At 42.5% G+C, this 15,809-nt stretch overlaps 2 protein-coding genes across 9 annotated transcripts in view; one reads left to right on the plus strand and one right to left on the minus strand.

The window, feature by feature from the left end:
• LOC144592268 (tetratricopeptide repeat protein 38-like) overlaps nucleotides 1-6,328 on the plus strand; it is a 41,377-nt gene extending 35,049 nt beyond the window's left edge. The window contains exons 12-14 of the mRNA XM_078396796.1: nucleotides 1,261-1,420; nucleotides 2,670-2,743; nucleotides 6,235-6,328. Of these exons, the coding sequence (XP_078252922.1) occupies nucleotides 1,261-1,420; nucleotides 2,670-2,743; nucleotides 6,235-6,328 (328 nt within the window). The remainder of the gene's footprint in view (nucleotides 1-1,260; nucleotides 1,421-2,669; nucleotides 2,744-6,234) is intronic.
• A 5,419-nt stretch (nucleotides 6,329-11,747) lies between these two features.
• LOC144592173 (ceramide transfer protein) overlaps nucleotides 11,748-15,809 on the minus strand; it is an 89,685-nt gene continuing 85,623 nt past the window's right edge. For all 8 annotated transcript variants that reach the window (XM_078396635.1, XM_078396633.1, XM_078396637.1 and 5 more), the window contains one exon: nucleotides 11,748-15,205. The gene's annotated coding sequence lies outside the window, so the exon portion shown is untranslated. The remainder of the gene's footprint in view (nucleotides 15,206-15,809) is intronic.

A 15,809-nucleotide genomic window follows, 5' to 3' on the forward strand; every position in this document is an offset into this window, starting at 1 on the left:
GGTAGAGGTTGCTTGTAGAGGTTTCATAGCGAGATCGACCACGCCGCTATTTGGAGAGCTAGGAATTCGCGGACAGAGTTTGCATAAGGCCGTAAAGCAAACATCAGAGTCAGCAGAGAAAGGCAGTAGCTGGGTTTGGTGGAGAAGAAATAGTGTCAGCAGGAGGCAGAAACGAAACGTAAGACATGCAGTATGTGTATTTCTTTGTAATTGCAGTCTGTGCAAGTGTATCCTGCTCTTATGCAATGTTACAAGCCTAATGATGGGCTTGATGTTACAAGCTTAATGATGGGCTGGGATTAGTGGAAGATAGGAAGCAGGTGTTTAGCATTTGTTAGAGTGAGCTAATTGGCTGCAGCTTCCTTCATTTAGAGTATGCTGGTAGCATAGATGGTGAGAGCAGGTATGCGGCACTTTACTGTCTCCTCATCTCAGTTCTAAATGGCCTACCCCTTATTCTTAAACTGTGGCCCCTTGTTCTGGACTCCCCCAACATTGGGAACATGTTTCCTGCCTCTAAAGTGTCCAACCCCTTAATAATCTTATACGTTTCGATAAGATCTCCTCTCATCCTTTTAAATTCCAGTGTATACAAGCCTAGTCGCTCCAGTCTTTCAACATATGACAGTCCCGCCATTCCAGGAATTAACCTAGTAAACCTACGCTGCACGCCCTCAATAGCAAGAATATCCTTCCTCAAATTTGGAGACTAAAACTGCACACAGGTGCGGTCTCACTAGGGCCCTGTACAACTGCAGAAGGACCTCTTTGCTCCTATACTCAACTCCTCTTGTTATGAAGGCCAACATTCCATTGGCTTTCTTCACTGCCTGCTGTACCTGCATACCAGGCAAATGTAGAAGGTCAGTTCGGGTGTGGACAGCATTGTTCTCCTCTGCACCAATCGACAACATACAAAGAATTTCAGATTCCCCGATAGACATGTCATGCACCATTTACAACGGCTTTCTTCATCGACAATAGTGGTGAACCCCATCCTCATGGTGAACCCCATTAGCCTCACAATAGATCTTAGAGATACAGTGCGGCCCACCGAGTCCAGGCCGACCAGCGATCACCCCAAAGAATGGTGGGTGTATGGAACAAGCTGCCAGAGGGGGTAGTTGGAGTAGACTTGATGGGCTGAATTCCACTCCTATTCCTTATGACTTATTATCCATTTTTAGTTGAGCACAGTGCTGTGCACTGTGTGGAATATACCTCAGACTGTTGAACACCGTGTTATTTTTGACTTTACAGATCTCCTGGTGATAACCATCAATACCAGCTTGGTCAGCGCCTGACCCTCCCCCTCTGTCAGGCAATCACAGAATTTGCAGATGGAAATTATAGCCGCACTGTGGACCTCCTATATCCGATTCGTTATCAGATCCACGGCATTGGAGGCAGCAAAGCACAGGTATGTTCTGATGACGATTCAGAATGACCCAAGTTCAGACCGACACTAAATTACGTCAATTTTGTCTGGACAATATGTTTTAGATTTTAGATTTAGAGATACAGCGCAGAAACAGGCCCACCGGGTCCGCGCCGCCCAGCGATCCCCGCACATTAACACTATCCTACACCCACTAGGGACAATTTTTACATTTTGCCCAGCCAATTAACCTACAAACCTGCACGTCTTTGGAGTGTGGGAGGAAACCGAAGATCTCGGAGAAAACCCACGCAGGTCACGGGCAGAACGTACAAACTCCGCACAGTACAACACCCGTAGTCAGGATCGAACCCGAGCCTCCGGCGCTGCATTCGCTGTAAGGCAGCAACTCTACCGCTGCGCCACCGTGCCGCCGCACCCCCGTTGTAGGAATGAACATTATAGGAGGTCGACGGCAACAGCGGTGGTGGTCTCGAGGAGGTGATGTCGTCCGAAGAAGGGTCTCGACCCAAAACGTCACCCTTTCCTTCTATCCAGAGATGCTGCCTGTCCCGCTGAGTTACTCCAACATTTTGTGTCTATTGTCTGGAAATAGCAATGTTGGAAATAGCAATGTTTGTCAAGAAATAGCAATGAACTGAGTGGCTCATTAGATTTATAGTATTGTGTTCAGTTTTGGGCCTACGTTATAGGAAAGATATTAAGCTAGAAAGGGTGCAGAGAAGATTTACAAGGATATAGCCAGGGGCAGGCTAGGACCCTATTCCTTGGAGCGCAGGAGGATGAGGGCTGATCTTATAGAGATGTACAATATCATGAGAGGAATAGATCGGCTAGATGCACAGATTCTCTTGCCCAGAGTCAGGGAATCAAGAACCAGAGGACATTGGTTTAAGGTGAAGGGGGGTTGGGGGAGAAAATGGAAGATTTAATAGGAACCCGCGGGGGAAATTTTTCACACATAGGGTGGTGGGTGTATGGAATAAACTGCTGGAGGAGGAAGTTGAGGCAGGGACCATCGCAACGTTTAAGAAACATTTAAACAGGTACATAGATAGGACAGGTTTAGATGGATATGGGCCAAATGCAGGCAGGTGGGACTATGGTAGATGGGACATATTGCCCAGTGTTGCTAAGTTGGACCAAAGAGCCCGTTTCCACGCTGTATGGCACCATGACTACGTTATGTATTTATGTATTTAACCCTAATGTATTTAAGCAACATTTCGTTCGCTGCGTGGAATTTCATCCCTTTCACTGTTTCTTACAGTTGGATCTCTTTAACCTTTTGCTGATCCATGCTGCATTAAAATCAGACCGCAAATCTCATCAGAAACTCGCTCGGTAAGTATGAATGTCTTTGCTCGCATAAGCATTTTTTTTTCGCAGGGTGGAGATGAATAACAAAGCATTAAATTCAAAGGTCAGTTTATTGTCACGTGTACCAATGAAGGTACAGTGAAACTCGAATTACCATACAGCCACACTAAAAACAAAAAGCAACAAGACACACAACTACATAAAAGTTAACATAAACATCCACCACAGTGGATTCCCCACATTCCTCACTGTGATGGAAGGCAATAAAGTCCAATCTTCCTCCTCCATATTCTCCCGCATTCGGGGCTGTCGAACCATCCACAGTCGGGGCGATCGAAGCTCCCGCTTCGGGGCGGTTGAAGCTTTCGTGGCTTGGAGCTCCCGAAGTCGGTCCCTAACCAGGGACCGCGAGCTCCACAATGTTAAAGTCCACAGGCTCCCTGAAGTCAGTCCCCAGCAAAGACCGCCAACTCCTCAATGGTAGGCCGCAATGCGGAGGGAGATACAGTTTGGAAAAACAAATTCATCTCCGTCGAGGTAAGAGATTAAAAAAGGTTTTCCCTAAACATAAAGTTTCCCCCCCACATAAAGCACGCTAAAGAACACTAAAACATACATTTAGCACATACAAGCAAACAACAAAGAAGGAAGGGCAGACAGAGGCAGCCATTGCTGGCGCCACCCAGTGGTCTATAAATTGGGATTTATATTCATTCATTCTCTTCAGGCATGTTTACATTGGCAAAGAATGGCAGCATGATTTTCTGATTGTTATCAGAACCACATAAATAGATTTACTGTGTTATTACTTTCAGAGGTTACTCAAAGCCACGGCAAAAGACAATACAAGCAGTTCATTTGAAGCATCTGCACTCTTGAGTTGGAATGAAATGCTGGCTTCAGTATAAACTTTCTAAACTGTGGTTGAAAGGCCAAAACCTTTCTCCCCCTTTATGATCTCATCTCTCCCCCACCCCTTTGTTTCCTTTTCACTATCTCTTCTGACCTTCCCCTCCCAGATCCCAAACAGTCACTCGTCAGCAAAGACCACAGCTTCATCCTCCCACTATCCTCATCCAGCTAGAAGAATTGCCTTTCAATATCTACCCCGTCAATTTTAGGCAGCATCCTGGCGCAGGGATAAAGTTGCTGCCGTACATTGTGGGTGCTGTCTGTGTGGAGCTTGTACGTTCTCCCTGTGACCATGTGGGTTTTCCTCAGGTGTGTCGGAAAAAAAACTGCAGATGCTGGTTTAAATCGAAGGTAGACACTAAATGCTGAAGTAACTCCGCGCGTCAGGCAGCATCTCAGGAGAGAAGGAACGGGTGACTTTACAGGTCGAGACCCTTCTTCAGACTAATGTCAGGGGAGGGGGTAGGACAAAGAAAGGATGTGGTCAGAGACAGGAAGACTAGTAGGAGAGATATAAGAAAATAACTGCAGATGCTGGTACAAATCGATTTATTCACAAAATGCTGGAGTAACTCAGCAGGTCAGGCAGCATCTCAGGAGAGAAGGAATGGGCGACGTTTCGGATCGAGACCCTTCTTCAGTCTGAAGAAGGGTCTCGACCCGAAACGTCACCCATTCCTTCTCTCCCGAGATGCTGCCTGACCTGCTGAGTTACTCCAGCATTTTGTGAATAAAAAGTCTAGTAGGAGAACTGGGAAGGGGGGAGGGGAGAGAGGGGGGAAGCAGGAACTACCTGAAGTGGGAGAAGTCAATGTTCAAACCACTAGGGTGTAAACTGCCCAAGCGAAATATGAGGTGCTGTTCCTCCAATTTGCGCTGGGCCTCACTCTGACAATGGAGGAGGCCCAGGACAGAAAGGTCAGATTGGGAATGGGAGGGGGATCGTTTCGTTGAACACCTCCGCTCAGTCCGTCTCAAACAACCTGATCTCCCGGTGGCTCATCACTTCAATTCCCCCTCCCATTCCCAGTCTGACCTTTCTGTCGTGGGATGCTGCCTGACCCGCTGAGTTACTCCAGCATTTTGTGTCTACCTTTTTCCCAGTTGTTCTGGTTTCCTCCCACACTCCAAAGGCGTACAGGTTTGTAGGTTAATTGGCGTATGTATATTGTAAATTGTCCCTAGTGTGTAGGATAGTGTTAAGTGTACAGGGGTGATCGCTGGTCGGCGCGGATTCATTGGGCGGACATTTCCGCGCCGTCTCTCTCAAGTCTGAAGTCCAAATTCCTCTCGCATCATATCAATTCCTCTCAGATCCTTGAGATCACCTCATGTTCTTCTCAGCTCAAGTGAATTTTGCCCAATATTAATTTCTCTTCACTCCACACACCCACCCAGCAGATGTTTGCTGCATTATGTCGAATGCAACCAAACTTTGGCCTGGCGTTTGTTCACATTCTCAGGTGTGGTCTCACTAAACCCCTGCAGGATTCCATTCTGTCGCCTATCACAATAAATAACAAGTTGTGGGTGTTTGTGGGAGAATTGTCACTGCGTAACTTGCAGCAATTTTAAACTTGAGTGTCTATCTGTTTTGCACTTTGTTACTTTGGTGGCTGTTAAATGATTTTGTAATCAGACCATTTGGGTAATTTTGACCATTTTGTAATGTGGAATCTGCAGTGAATAGCAGAATTTAACATCAAAGTCACATCCATTCTAAAATGTATCTAATTGAGAATGATCAGCCATGATCACATTGAATGGTGGTGCTGACTCGAAGGGCCGAATGGCCTCCTCCTGCACCTATTGTCTATTGTCCCCTGAAGGTGCAGATCAAACATACTTGATTGTGTGCTGGATCAAGGAGGCAGCAGCAACCTTATAGCAATGTTTAAATCTTTTTACAGTAATGCATTTTTGATGAACATGCTACATTATTCGTGTAATTTCAATTCTTTACACTATTACTTTGAACTTTCATCCCTTCTGATTTCCTCCAAATTTCACGACTGCGATTTGTATAATTTGTTTATAGAGATATACAGAACGGAAACGGGCCCTTTGTTCCAACGTCGATGCGAACCAATATGTCACATCCAAGCTAATCCCATTTGCCCATAACCCTCTCATATATATATGTACCTGTCCAAATGTCTTTTAAATATTGTTCTTGTACCTGCCTTAACTACTTTCTCAGGCAGCTCGTTCCTTATACCCTAACCCACTAACCTTATGTTGAAAATGTTGCCCCTCAGGTTCCTATTAAATCTTTCCCCTCTCACTTTAAGCCTATGCCCTCAAGTTCTTGATTCCCCTACTCGCCCATTCACCCTATCTATTCCCCACAGAATTTTATACACCTCTATAAGATCACCCCTCCACCTCCTGCTCTCAAAGGAATAAATTCCTAGCCAGCGCAATCTCTCCCAATAACTCGGGCCCTGGAGTCCTGGCAAAGTCCTCGTAAATCTTTGCACCTTTTCCACCTTAAAGACACCTATCAGTAGAAGGGTGAATAAAGCTGAGTGCATTTCCCTCCAATGTCTTATACAACTCTGACGAAAACAATTCAATTAAGAAGTTTTGCCTTCTACCAACAGGTGCTTACTGGTGGAGCGGGATAATCTTCGGCCAAACTCCCCCATGACTGAGGGACTCATCCGCAAAGCCATAGCCCTGCATGATATAAACTAAATCATCAGGCGATGCAAACAATTACACTGTGAAACATAGCACCGACATGGCTTAATCCATATAGTTGAAAGATGGGAGAGGGAATAAGGAATAGGAATACTTTATTGTCATAGAAACATAGAAAATAGGTGCAGGAGGAGGTCATTCTGCCCTTCGAGCCAGTCCCGCCATTCATTGTGATCATGGCTGATCATCCACAATCAATAACCCGTGCCTGCCTTCTCCCCACATCCCTTGATTCCACTAGCCCCTAGAGCTCTATCTAACTCTCTCTTAAATCCATCCAGTGATTTGGGCCTGCACTGCCCTCTGTGGCAGAGAATTCCACAAATTCACAACTCTCTGGGTGAAAGGCCAGAAGGACTAGGCACAGATTCTTTGCTTGCAAACGCAATGTATACAAATTGCGGCCACCTACGGCGCTGACAAAGTTACAAAGCCCCTCCTTTTGTCCCCCACCGCCCCAACAGTTCCCCCACCCCGGGTCCTCCATTGTTCTTCCTCTAAGGCAGAGCAGTGAAGGGAAAACAGATGTGTAGGAAGGAACTGCAGATGCTGGTTTATACCGAAGATAGACACAAAGTGAAGGAATAACTCAGCATCTCTGGAGAAAAAAAGATGGATGACATCACGGGTCGGGACCCTTCTTCAGACTCCAGGTCTGAAGAAGGGCTCCGACCCAAAACGTCACCCATCCTTTTTGTCCAGAGATGCTGAGTTATTCCAGCACTTTGTGTCCATCCAAAAACAGGTGGGACTTGGAATGCCGATCAATAGGCTCAGCTGGGCAGCACGGTGGCGCAGCGGTAGAGTTGCTGCCTTACAGTGAATGCAGCGCCGGAGACTCAGGTTCAATCCTGACCACGGGTGCCGTCTGTATGGAGTTTGTACGTTCTCCCCGTGACCTGCGTGGGTTTTCTCCGAGATCTTCGGTTTCCTCCCGCACTCCAAAGACGTACAGATATGTAGGTTAATTGACTGGGTAAATGTAAAAATTGTCCCTAGTGTAGTGTTAATGTGCGGCGCGGACTCGGTGGGCCGAAGGGCCTGTTTCCACGCTGTATCTCTAAATCTAAATCTAAAAAAAATCTATGGTGTTGTCTTCCTTTTGGACAGTCATTGGGGATGGGAGAGGGTAACTTTGAGCAAATACTATCGGCTTAAATTGGCCATGGGAAACTATCAATGAATGAATGAATGGAGGACATGGATCGGCTGCATTTCAGGTTTGGGACTCTCCTCATGCCCATCCATGCCCTCCAGAGATGCTGCCTGATCCGCTGAGTTACTCCAACACTTTGTGTAGGGAGGAACTGCAGATGCTGGTTTATACCGAAGATAGACAAAACATACTGGAGTAACTCAGTGGGTCCTGCAGCATCTCTGGAGAAAAAGGACGGGTGACGTTTTGGGTCGGGACCCTTCTTCAGACTCTGAAGAATCTGAAGGGTTCTGACCCGCAACATCACCCATCCTTTTTCTCCAGAGATGCTGCCTGACCCACTGAGTTACTCCAGCACTTTGTATCTATCAACGCCAACACTTTATTTTATTTGTAAACCAGCCTCTACACTTCCTCATGTCTCCAATCAATACAGAATGTCCATGTATACAGATGACTTTACTGTTGCTTTGTTGATTATTTCACCTTCCAATACCTGGACACGTTACTTATGGCTGTTTTTGGTATAAATCAGTGATGCCTCTTAAAAATGTGTTCTTTTTTTTTTCTTCTTAATTTGACAATATATATGGACAGCTTTAACAACGCCCTGAAATACCCTTGAGCTCACATGACATGAGGTTTTTGGCATTTTGAAATGTAATGTGGCGTCCAACCCAAACCTATTAATGCAGTGAAAAGTAAAAAGGAAAAAATACAATCAGGCATTGGGAGTCAGAAATAGAGCCAAAAAACAGAGCCTAGGAAACACCTATCCTTCCAAGGCAGAGATAGATAGATTCTTGATTAGTGCAGATGTCAGAGGTTATGGGGAGAAGGCAGGAGAATGGGGTTAGCAGGGAGATAGATCAGCCATGATTGAATGGCGGGGTAGACTTGATGGGCTGAATGGCCTAATTCTACTCCTATTCCTTATGACCTTAGGCTTCAGTGTAAAAGTTATGATCTAGAGTGTTAGGACCCTATTGCTTCCAGTACCTCGTGCGAGTGAAGGATAAGAACAGGAAGATAGGGGAAATGAATGTGTGGGTGAGGAGTTGGTGCAGGGGGGCAGGGATTTACATTTCTGGATCATTGGGATCTATTCCAGGGCAGGGGTGACCTGTACAAAAGGGACGGGTTGCACCTTAACTGGAGGGGGACTAACATTCTAGCACGCAGTTTTGCTAGTGCTACGCGGGAGGGTTTAAACTAGGTTGGCAGGGGGTGGGATCTCATGCAGGACATCTGAACACAGCCGTGACATCCTCCTTAACCAACAATGCCACCCCCCCCCCCCCTCCTCCTCTTTTTCCCTCACCCCTGTCTCTCCTGAAGCTCCTGTTCCCCGGAACATTGAGCTGCCAGTCCTGCCCCTCCCTTAACCAAGCTTCAGTCATGAATACAATGTCCAAGTCGCTCGTACCTATCTATGCCCTTAGCTCATCTGCCTGACCCGTCAGGCCCCTTGCATTAAAATACGTGCTGTTTAAACCAACCCTCCTTCCTCGCTCTTCGCCTTTCACCGCCTATTCAGTCCACTAACCTTTCCCACACCACCCTCCATACCAACTTCTAGTCTCTCACGCATGTTTCCACTAATGGGAGAGTCTAGGACTAGAGGTTATAGCCTTAGAATTAAAGGACGTTCTTTTGGGAAGGAGATGAGGAGGAATTACTTTAGTTGTAGGGTGGTGAAACTGTGGAATTCTTTGCCACAGAAGGCTGTGGAGGCAAAGTTAGTTGATATATTCAAGGCAGAGATAGAAAGATTCTTGATTAGTACAGGTGTCAGGGGTTATGGGGAGAAGGCAGGAAAATGGGATTAGGAGGGAGAGATAGATCAGCCATGATTCAATGGCGGAGTAGACTTGATGGGCCGAATGGCCTAATGCTGCTCCTGTCACTTATGATCTATATTAGTTAAGACAACAATTGTGCTGGCATGATCAATGGACAAAATAGCTGAGTTCTGTCCTGGTACATAGTCTATTAAAGGAAATGCATCTCTGTCAGAGTCCATAGTTATCAACATAGGAATTCTTAATTCTCAAAGTGAATAATGTTTTTTTTTGATAAACTGGATTATGCCTCCAGCAACATTGAGTTTTTTTCAAGCACTGGGCGATCGATGGTTGGCGTGGACTCATTGGGCTGAAGGGCCCGTTTCCATGCTATATCGTTCAATCAACCAAAACCCACCAACTAAGTATGTGGCTGACATTTTAATAAAATCACAGGGCACCGATAAATATAAATTTGATTAGTCAGAGGTTGTCAGAGGTTATGGGGAGAAGGCAGGAGAATGGGGTTCGGAGGGAGAGATAGATCAGCCATGATTAAGCAGTAGAGTAGACCTGATGGGCCGAATGGCCTAATTCTACTCCTATCCCTTATGTAACAGAAAATTAGAGGTTGTGTAATTAAATGGTCATACAATCATTTATTAAAGACGGCTAGGTCTTTTCAAAGAAAAAAAGACGCAATAAGCAGTTTTGGAATCCCAAAACAATCACCTATAATGGACAAATGGTCACTTGATCTGCAGTTAGCACAGCCAATTGCCTTGTATTTCATCAGATCTCACCACTTCAGCGCGAGGTTCACTTAACAATGCCTACTGCAGAAATTACTGCACTGCAGATAACAGAACTACAACTTCACACTTTACTTAACAGGTTCTTGGATCAGTGATTACTGGACTCAACACACTACATTAATAAGAACTTTTAATAAGGCTCATAATAAAACAGAATAATTGTTTCTGACATATATAATTTGTATCTTCCCGCTATAATTTACCAACAATGTCCAGATATTTCCAGTACTGCGATGAATTTAACTATAATTAAAAAAAATATACTGCACTATATTCCATTTCATTATCACCCATCCTAATTTATATTCTGCCTCCTGATCATAGAGGCTCAGTAAAGATTTTCCTGCAAAAGGTCCTCATCACTTACCACTTCAGAACCTGTTTCGCAGGATGGAAATGCCAACTAGCAGGCATAGCAATTAACATAGAAAAATACAGCTCAGGAGCAGGCCCTTTGGCCCACAATGTCTACCCCTGTGCCAGATCGCAGTTTCAGGATGGAAGAACTGTACCAGCTAAAAGCGAATCTAAGACAAATCCCGAACCTACTTGATCCGAAAACTGCATTTAATCTTTTCAGGTAAGTGAGCGATCAACTGTTTTAATGTGAGAGCAAAGAAAAGAATGTGCTCCTAGATCCAGGACAATCTTCTCAGCATTCCCAAATCAACTCGTCATTTATCACGTTACCATTTCTGGGATTACCATAATACAGCAATCAGATTATAACATTGACTATATTTCAGAGAACTGCAGTTCATGGAAAGCATCTGCGATTCCTTAAGATGCATTATGATTCCAAACCTCTTCCTGAATTACTCAATAGTTGTGCAGGATTCACAAAATGTTAATGTGCAGGTTGAGGGGTGGTAAGAAAGGCGAATGCTAGCATTCTAGTAAGAAATGCTAGCATTCATTTCGAGAGGAAGAGAATATAAAAGCAAGATTGTAATTGAGGCTGGTCAGACCACGTTTGGAATATTGAGATCAGTTTTGAGCCCCATAATCTGAGGAAGGATGTGCTGCCGTTGGAGAGCATCCAGAGGTGGTTTACTGAGAATGATCCCGGGTATGACTGGGTTGATGTACGAGGAGCATTTGATGGCTCTGGTTGTGTACTCTCTGAAATTTAGACGGGTGGGGGTGGGAAAAGGTAGAAGGATTTCATTAAAATCTACCAAATAATGAAAGCCTAGGTAGAATGGATGTGGTGAGGGATGTTTCCAGTAGTGGGAGAGTCTAGGACCAGAGGGCACAGTCTCAGAATAATATGATGTACCTTTTAGAATGGAGATGAGGAGGAATTTCTTTAGCCAAAGGGTGGTGAATCTACGGAATTCATTGCCGCAGATGGCTGTGGAGACCAAGTCATTAAGTGTTTTTAAAGCCGTAATTGATGGTTCTTGAATAGTAAGGTTATCAAAGGCTACAGGGTGAAGGCAGGAGAAAGGGAATGAGAGGGAAAAATTAGATCAGCCATGATCAAATGGCAGAGCAGACTTAATGGGCAGAATGGCCTAATTCTGCTCCAATGGCTTATGGACTTATTAATAGTTATTTTATCTTTGCCTATTGGGGAGCAGCAAAGAAAATTGGAGAACAATGAGTATTGTTTAAGTTCCATGATAATTTAAAAGAACACACAGCCAAGATCTTCTATAATGTTTTAATACTTTTCACTTTTTAAATACTGGATTTTAATTTGTAATAACATGGAGGAACTAAACTTTATAAACTGATCTTTACACATTGCTGATTGAAAAAACTGTTTGACAGTTCAATATCACAGACATTAACCAGTGTTTTATTGTACACAAAGCTAAATCAGGATATAAAGCTTTCATAAAAACATATCTCTCAGCACGTTCTACACACAATATATTTTGAAATAGGTCCATATTTAAACCTGCAAATGAGCTGTTTTACATTCCAAAGTTTCAATACTTTACAACCGTCTCTTTAGTGTAATCACTTTATACCAGAATTTCAAAATTATATCACATTTAGTGCAAGTCCGACTAACAATATCAAGTTCTATACACGTAAACTTCCCAATTTTCTTAAAAGTTAGCTTAATTAAGCAGGCTACAGGTTTTTAAACCCGCACTGTTGCTAAAGCTCCCATTGATAAGTTAGTCAGATATTTAACAGTTTTCATTTGGGATATTCAATCAAAAAGATATTCTTCCCGGCACCCAAAGTTCCCAAGAAAACCTATGCAAAAAAATTCTGTTTAGTTGTGTTGAATGCAAGGGGTTCCAATACACGACCAAAACTAATAGTGGCTTTTTCAACATCTGGTTCTGTAAACTGTTACACTTTGTTTTCTTCATATCCAGTGCATGGTTCATTTGTGCAATTGACATCAATTCCCACATTGCTATCTTAAAGATGGATAAAAAGAACTTTGAGAAACGATGGCCTACGTGTTTGCCAAGTGTGGAGAACCTACTCCCAGGCAGCAGAGGGATCAAAATATTTAACTCATTACAACAACTCTTGACTCAAATAACCTTTTTGAATAAAGTCCCATAGCTATCTTAGGTATGAGCACGTCCCAAAACACAATATCCATTGATTGAAAAAAAACATTCTAAAGTACTTAATCCCTTAGTGTTGCCATTATTGTTTAGCTTCAGAGTTTGGGTGCCGTTATATGTTCCTACGAAGCCACTTATTGCACACCACCCAACAATGCACCTTTGGATTGAGCAGGAAACATTGAGGAGCTCCAAAACTACATGTTAACATCATCAGCATTTCAGCTACTACGCCAACCCTGCACTTCCATTTACAATTTTAGTTAATACACTATTTGGGATATTAACTTGGCATAAGATTGTATTGGGGAATTGCTTTGGTTCAATTATTCTTTTAAGGTCATGCATGCGATGAAAGATTAGGACCTGCATAAATGCAGCGAACAGAATCTACGCTAGCCATTTGGACAAAATGGCAGAGGTATGGGAAGGAAAAAAAGATCTAGTGGGGAAACAGTGAAAAACATATTTGTATAGTCTGAGCCAAAGTGTAATTTGAATTGAGCGAAGTGCTTTGTAGGAATTAATAAGTTTATCATCATCTCTATTTCCAACAACTAAATAAGACTGAGGATGAACAGGTCCAAACGCATCCTCTCTAATACATTGCCTCTAACTGTAACTTGACTCAATGCCAAAATGAACCATATCTGGAAATCTGCATTTTACTTGTACTCTAGCAAGATATTTTCTCCAATAGAAAGAAACCTCTGCATTCACTAAAGCAGTTGATTCTTCTTGTTGATTTACAGCTATTTACACAAACATTTTAAAATGCAAATAAGAATGTCTACTGAAAGATGGAATTGATCAGCATATTATTTCTAAACAGTTGGATTGGTTTTAGTTATTGCCTGCAAGTTTAGGTACAACTAAATATAAAAGGTTCTAAATCAATTCTCAATACATGGTATCCATAACTGAACAGGCTGATCTTAGAACTTTTTAAGACAGTCTATTAACTGCATAACCAACACTCAAATTTAGGCACTTTTACAATTGCAGCTGTTTGTAATAGATACAATGTACTGAGTGAAGGGCTGCAAAAATCAAGCACTCTACGCTGGTCACATACAAGTTATTCAACCATACAAAAGTTTCTGCTACAGGTTTAGATTTTAAACATTACAAAAAAAAAGTCAAGTTTATTTGTTGCTAAATAAGAGGGAAATATTGTGCTATGTGCTCAACTCAAAACCAAATATTCCTATAACCCAGTAGCCGTGAAAACAGTAAAATATCTTAGCTGCAAGCAGTTATAAACACAGCACCCAGGTAGTGTTGAAATCAACAGGAAGAAAAATCATCTCACTGCCAGAATTTCATGGGAACTAAAGTTCTTCAGATATGTCTATTCCATGTAGCTATGCATTTGAACAGCATGCCCATCCAATCTTGAAATACAGCTGGCTGTTTCTGCTGTTCGAATAATTAAATTCAGAGCAGATTCTGCAGTTGCGTTAGTGAACAGGAAGGTGTGCACGTTTTGATAGTGGTGCATTAAAGATTTATGCAATGGGCATAACTATATCAACTATATTTAGCCAGCATATATACTATTCACAAAAATACATCCCCCTGCACCAATATTGCTTAAAACAGTCATTTTATTCTTTAATGATATGTCTTCACTGGTCATAACTAGAACATCAATCTATTTCAAAATGGAAAAAATCCTTGTTTGACATGTTTCAAGTATTGTTGTCCCCTTTTGAGCCCATGCCACCATCTTAAAGAACTCTGAACTATCATTTACAACACAAAAATATTTGTAACAAATATACAAACTAAAAAATGCAGTAGAAAGTTTGTAAACATAACGGAAATAAAGCTTTTCAAAATCTCCATCAAAACTTCATGTTCTTCATAGGAGATCGTAAGAAAGAAGGGGCAAATGCCAGAGGTCAAAGGGCAGAGACAGCCCTGAACTGTTTTATAAGAGATTAGTCTCAAAGAAAGAAACAGGTTTACTGGTGTTAGAGATGACCAATAAAAGAATGTGATGAGTTCAGTGATTAAAGATTGCTGGTTAACAAGACTTGAGTAAGACTTAAAGAAAATACATCCCATTGTAACCCCAAATATGGTTAACATTTGTGAAATTTAGAAACACAAATTAGGCTGTTTGCTGCAACAACAAAAAAATATGTTGAAACTTTGGCCATGATTATGCAGGCCTACATTAACAAGCATGCTTTTTCTTTTAAACAATTAAAGCCATCAACCTATTGTTTTTGATCCAAAGTGTGATTGCTTCTGTTAAAAAAAAAATGCTGGGTCGAATTGTAAACAGCTGTATGAGTTGCACATACAAATGAATTACACACTGATGCGTCAAAATGAAACAGAGCATGGACATTGTTGAACAATCAGCCACAAATGTAATGTAGCAGCCGACAGCAGCTGGGTGCAGGCTGACAACCAGGACTGGTCTTGCGAGATGAAAAGGCGCTGGAAATTCATTGTGCCAGTTTTGTGGAGCCGCTTATTCCTCGAGCATAGGAGGATACCTTTCCATCTATTTGTTGATCACCAGAGAAACCATGGTTGGAACAACAGCACATTCATGCTGAACACTGAAGGAAGAAGATGGCACACTTATATCTTAGGACAGTTTCATCAGCATGGTATTTAGACAACTAGCAACTTTGTTTTGCAAATGAGACAGCACATATGGCATTTTCCTTGCAACATTTCACATAATACTCCTCCGGTTATTCTCTGTAAAAGAGTAGAATCAATAGAACCTTAAATGTTAACTCAGATTCTCTTCCCACGGACAGACTAGCTGACTGTTTACAGCATTTGCTGTTTCTATTATCAATAAATGTTTTGTAGCCACACAAAAGGAGACTGAATTATTCTGATTTTATGCAAATAGTTCTGAGCAAACGTAGTATCTCATTCCTCCTTTGAGGCAATGTAAGCGTTTGGACTCCCTGACAACACATCTTTCAGACAATAGTTATGCAATGAGATTACGACTATTCAGGATTTTACAAATGACTAATGCGGATTCTACAATTTTCAGCGTACATCCTCTCACTACAAGGCTGTAGCAGCATTTGGAATTCATGAAGTGGCATTAAAATTACAATCATATTGGTGCCACGATGCAGTTGAAAGAAGAGATGCAGAAGCAAATTGTTCCGTACTTCAACCTCCTGCAAGTCTGTTCAT

The sequence above is a fragment of the Rhinoraja longicauda genome, chromosome 3 (assembly GCF_053455715.1).
Source record: "Rhinoraja longicauda isolate Sanriku21f chromosome 3, sRhiLon1.1, whole genome shotgun sequence".
Classification (NCBI taxonomy): Eukaryota; Metazoa; Chordata; class Chondrichthyes; order Rajiformes; family Arhynchobatidae; genus Rhinoraja; species Rhinoraja longicauda.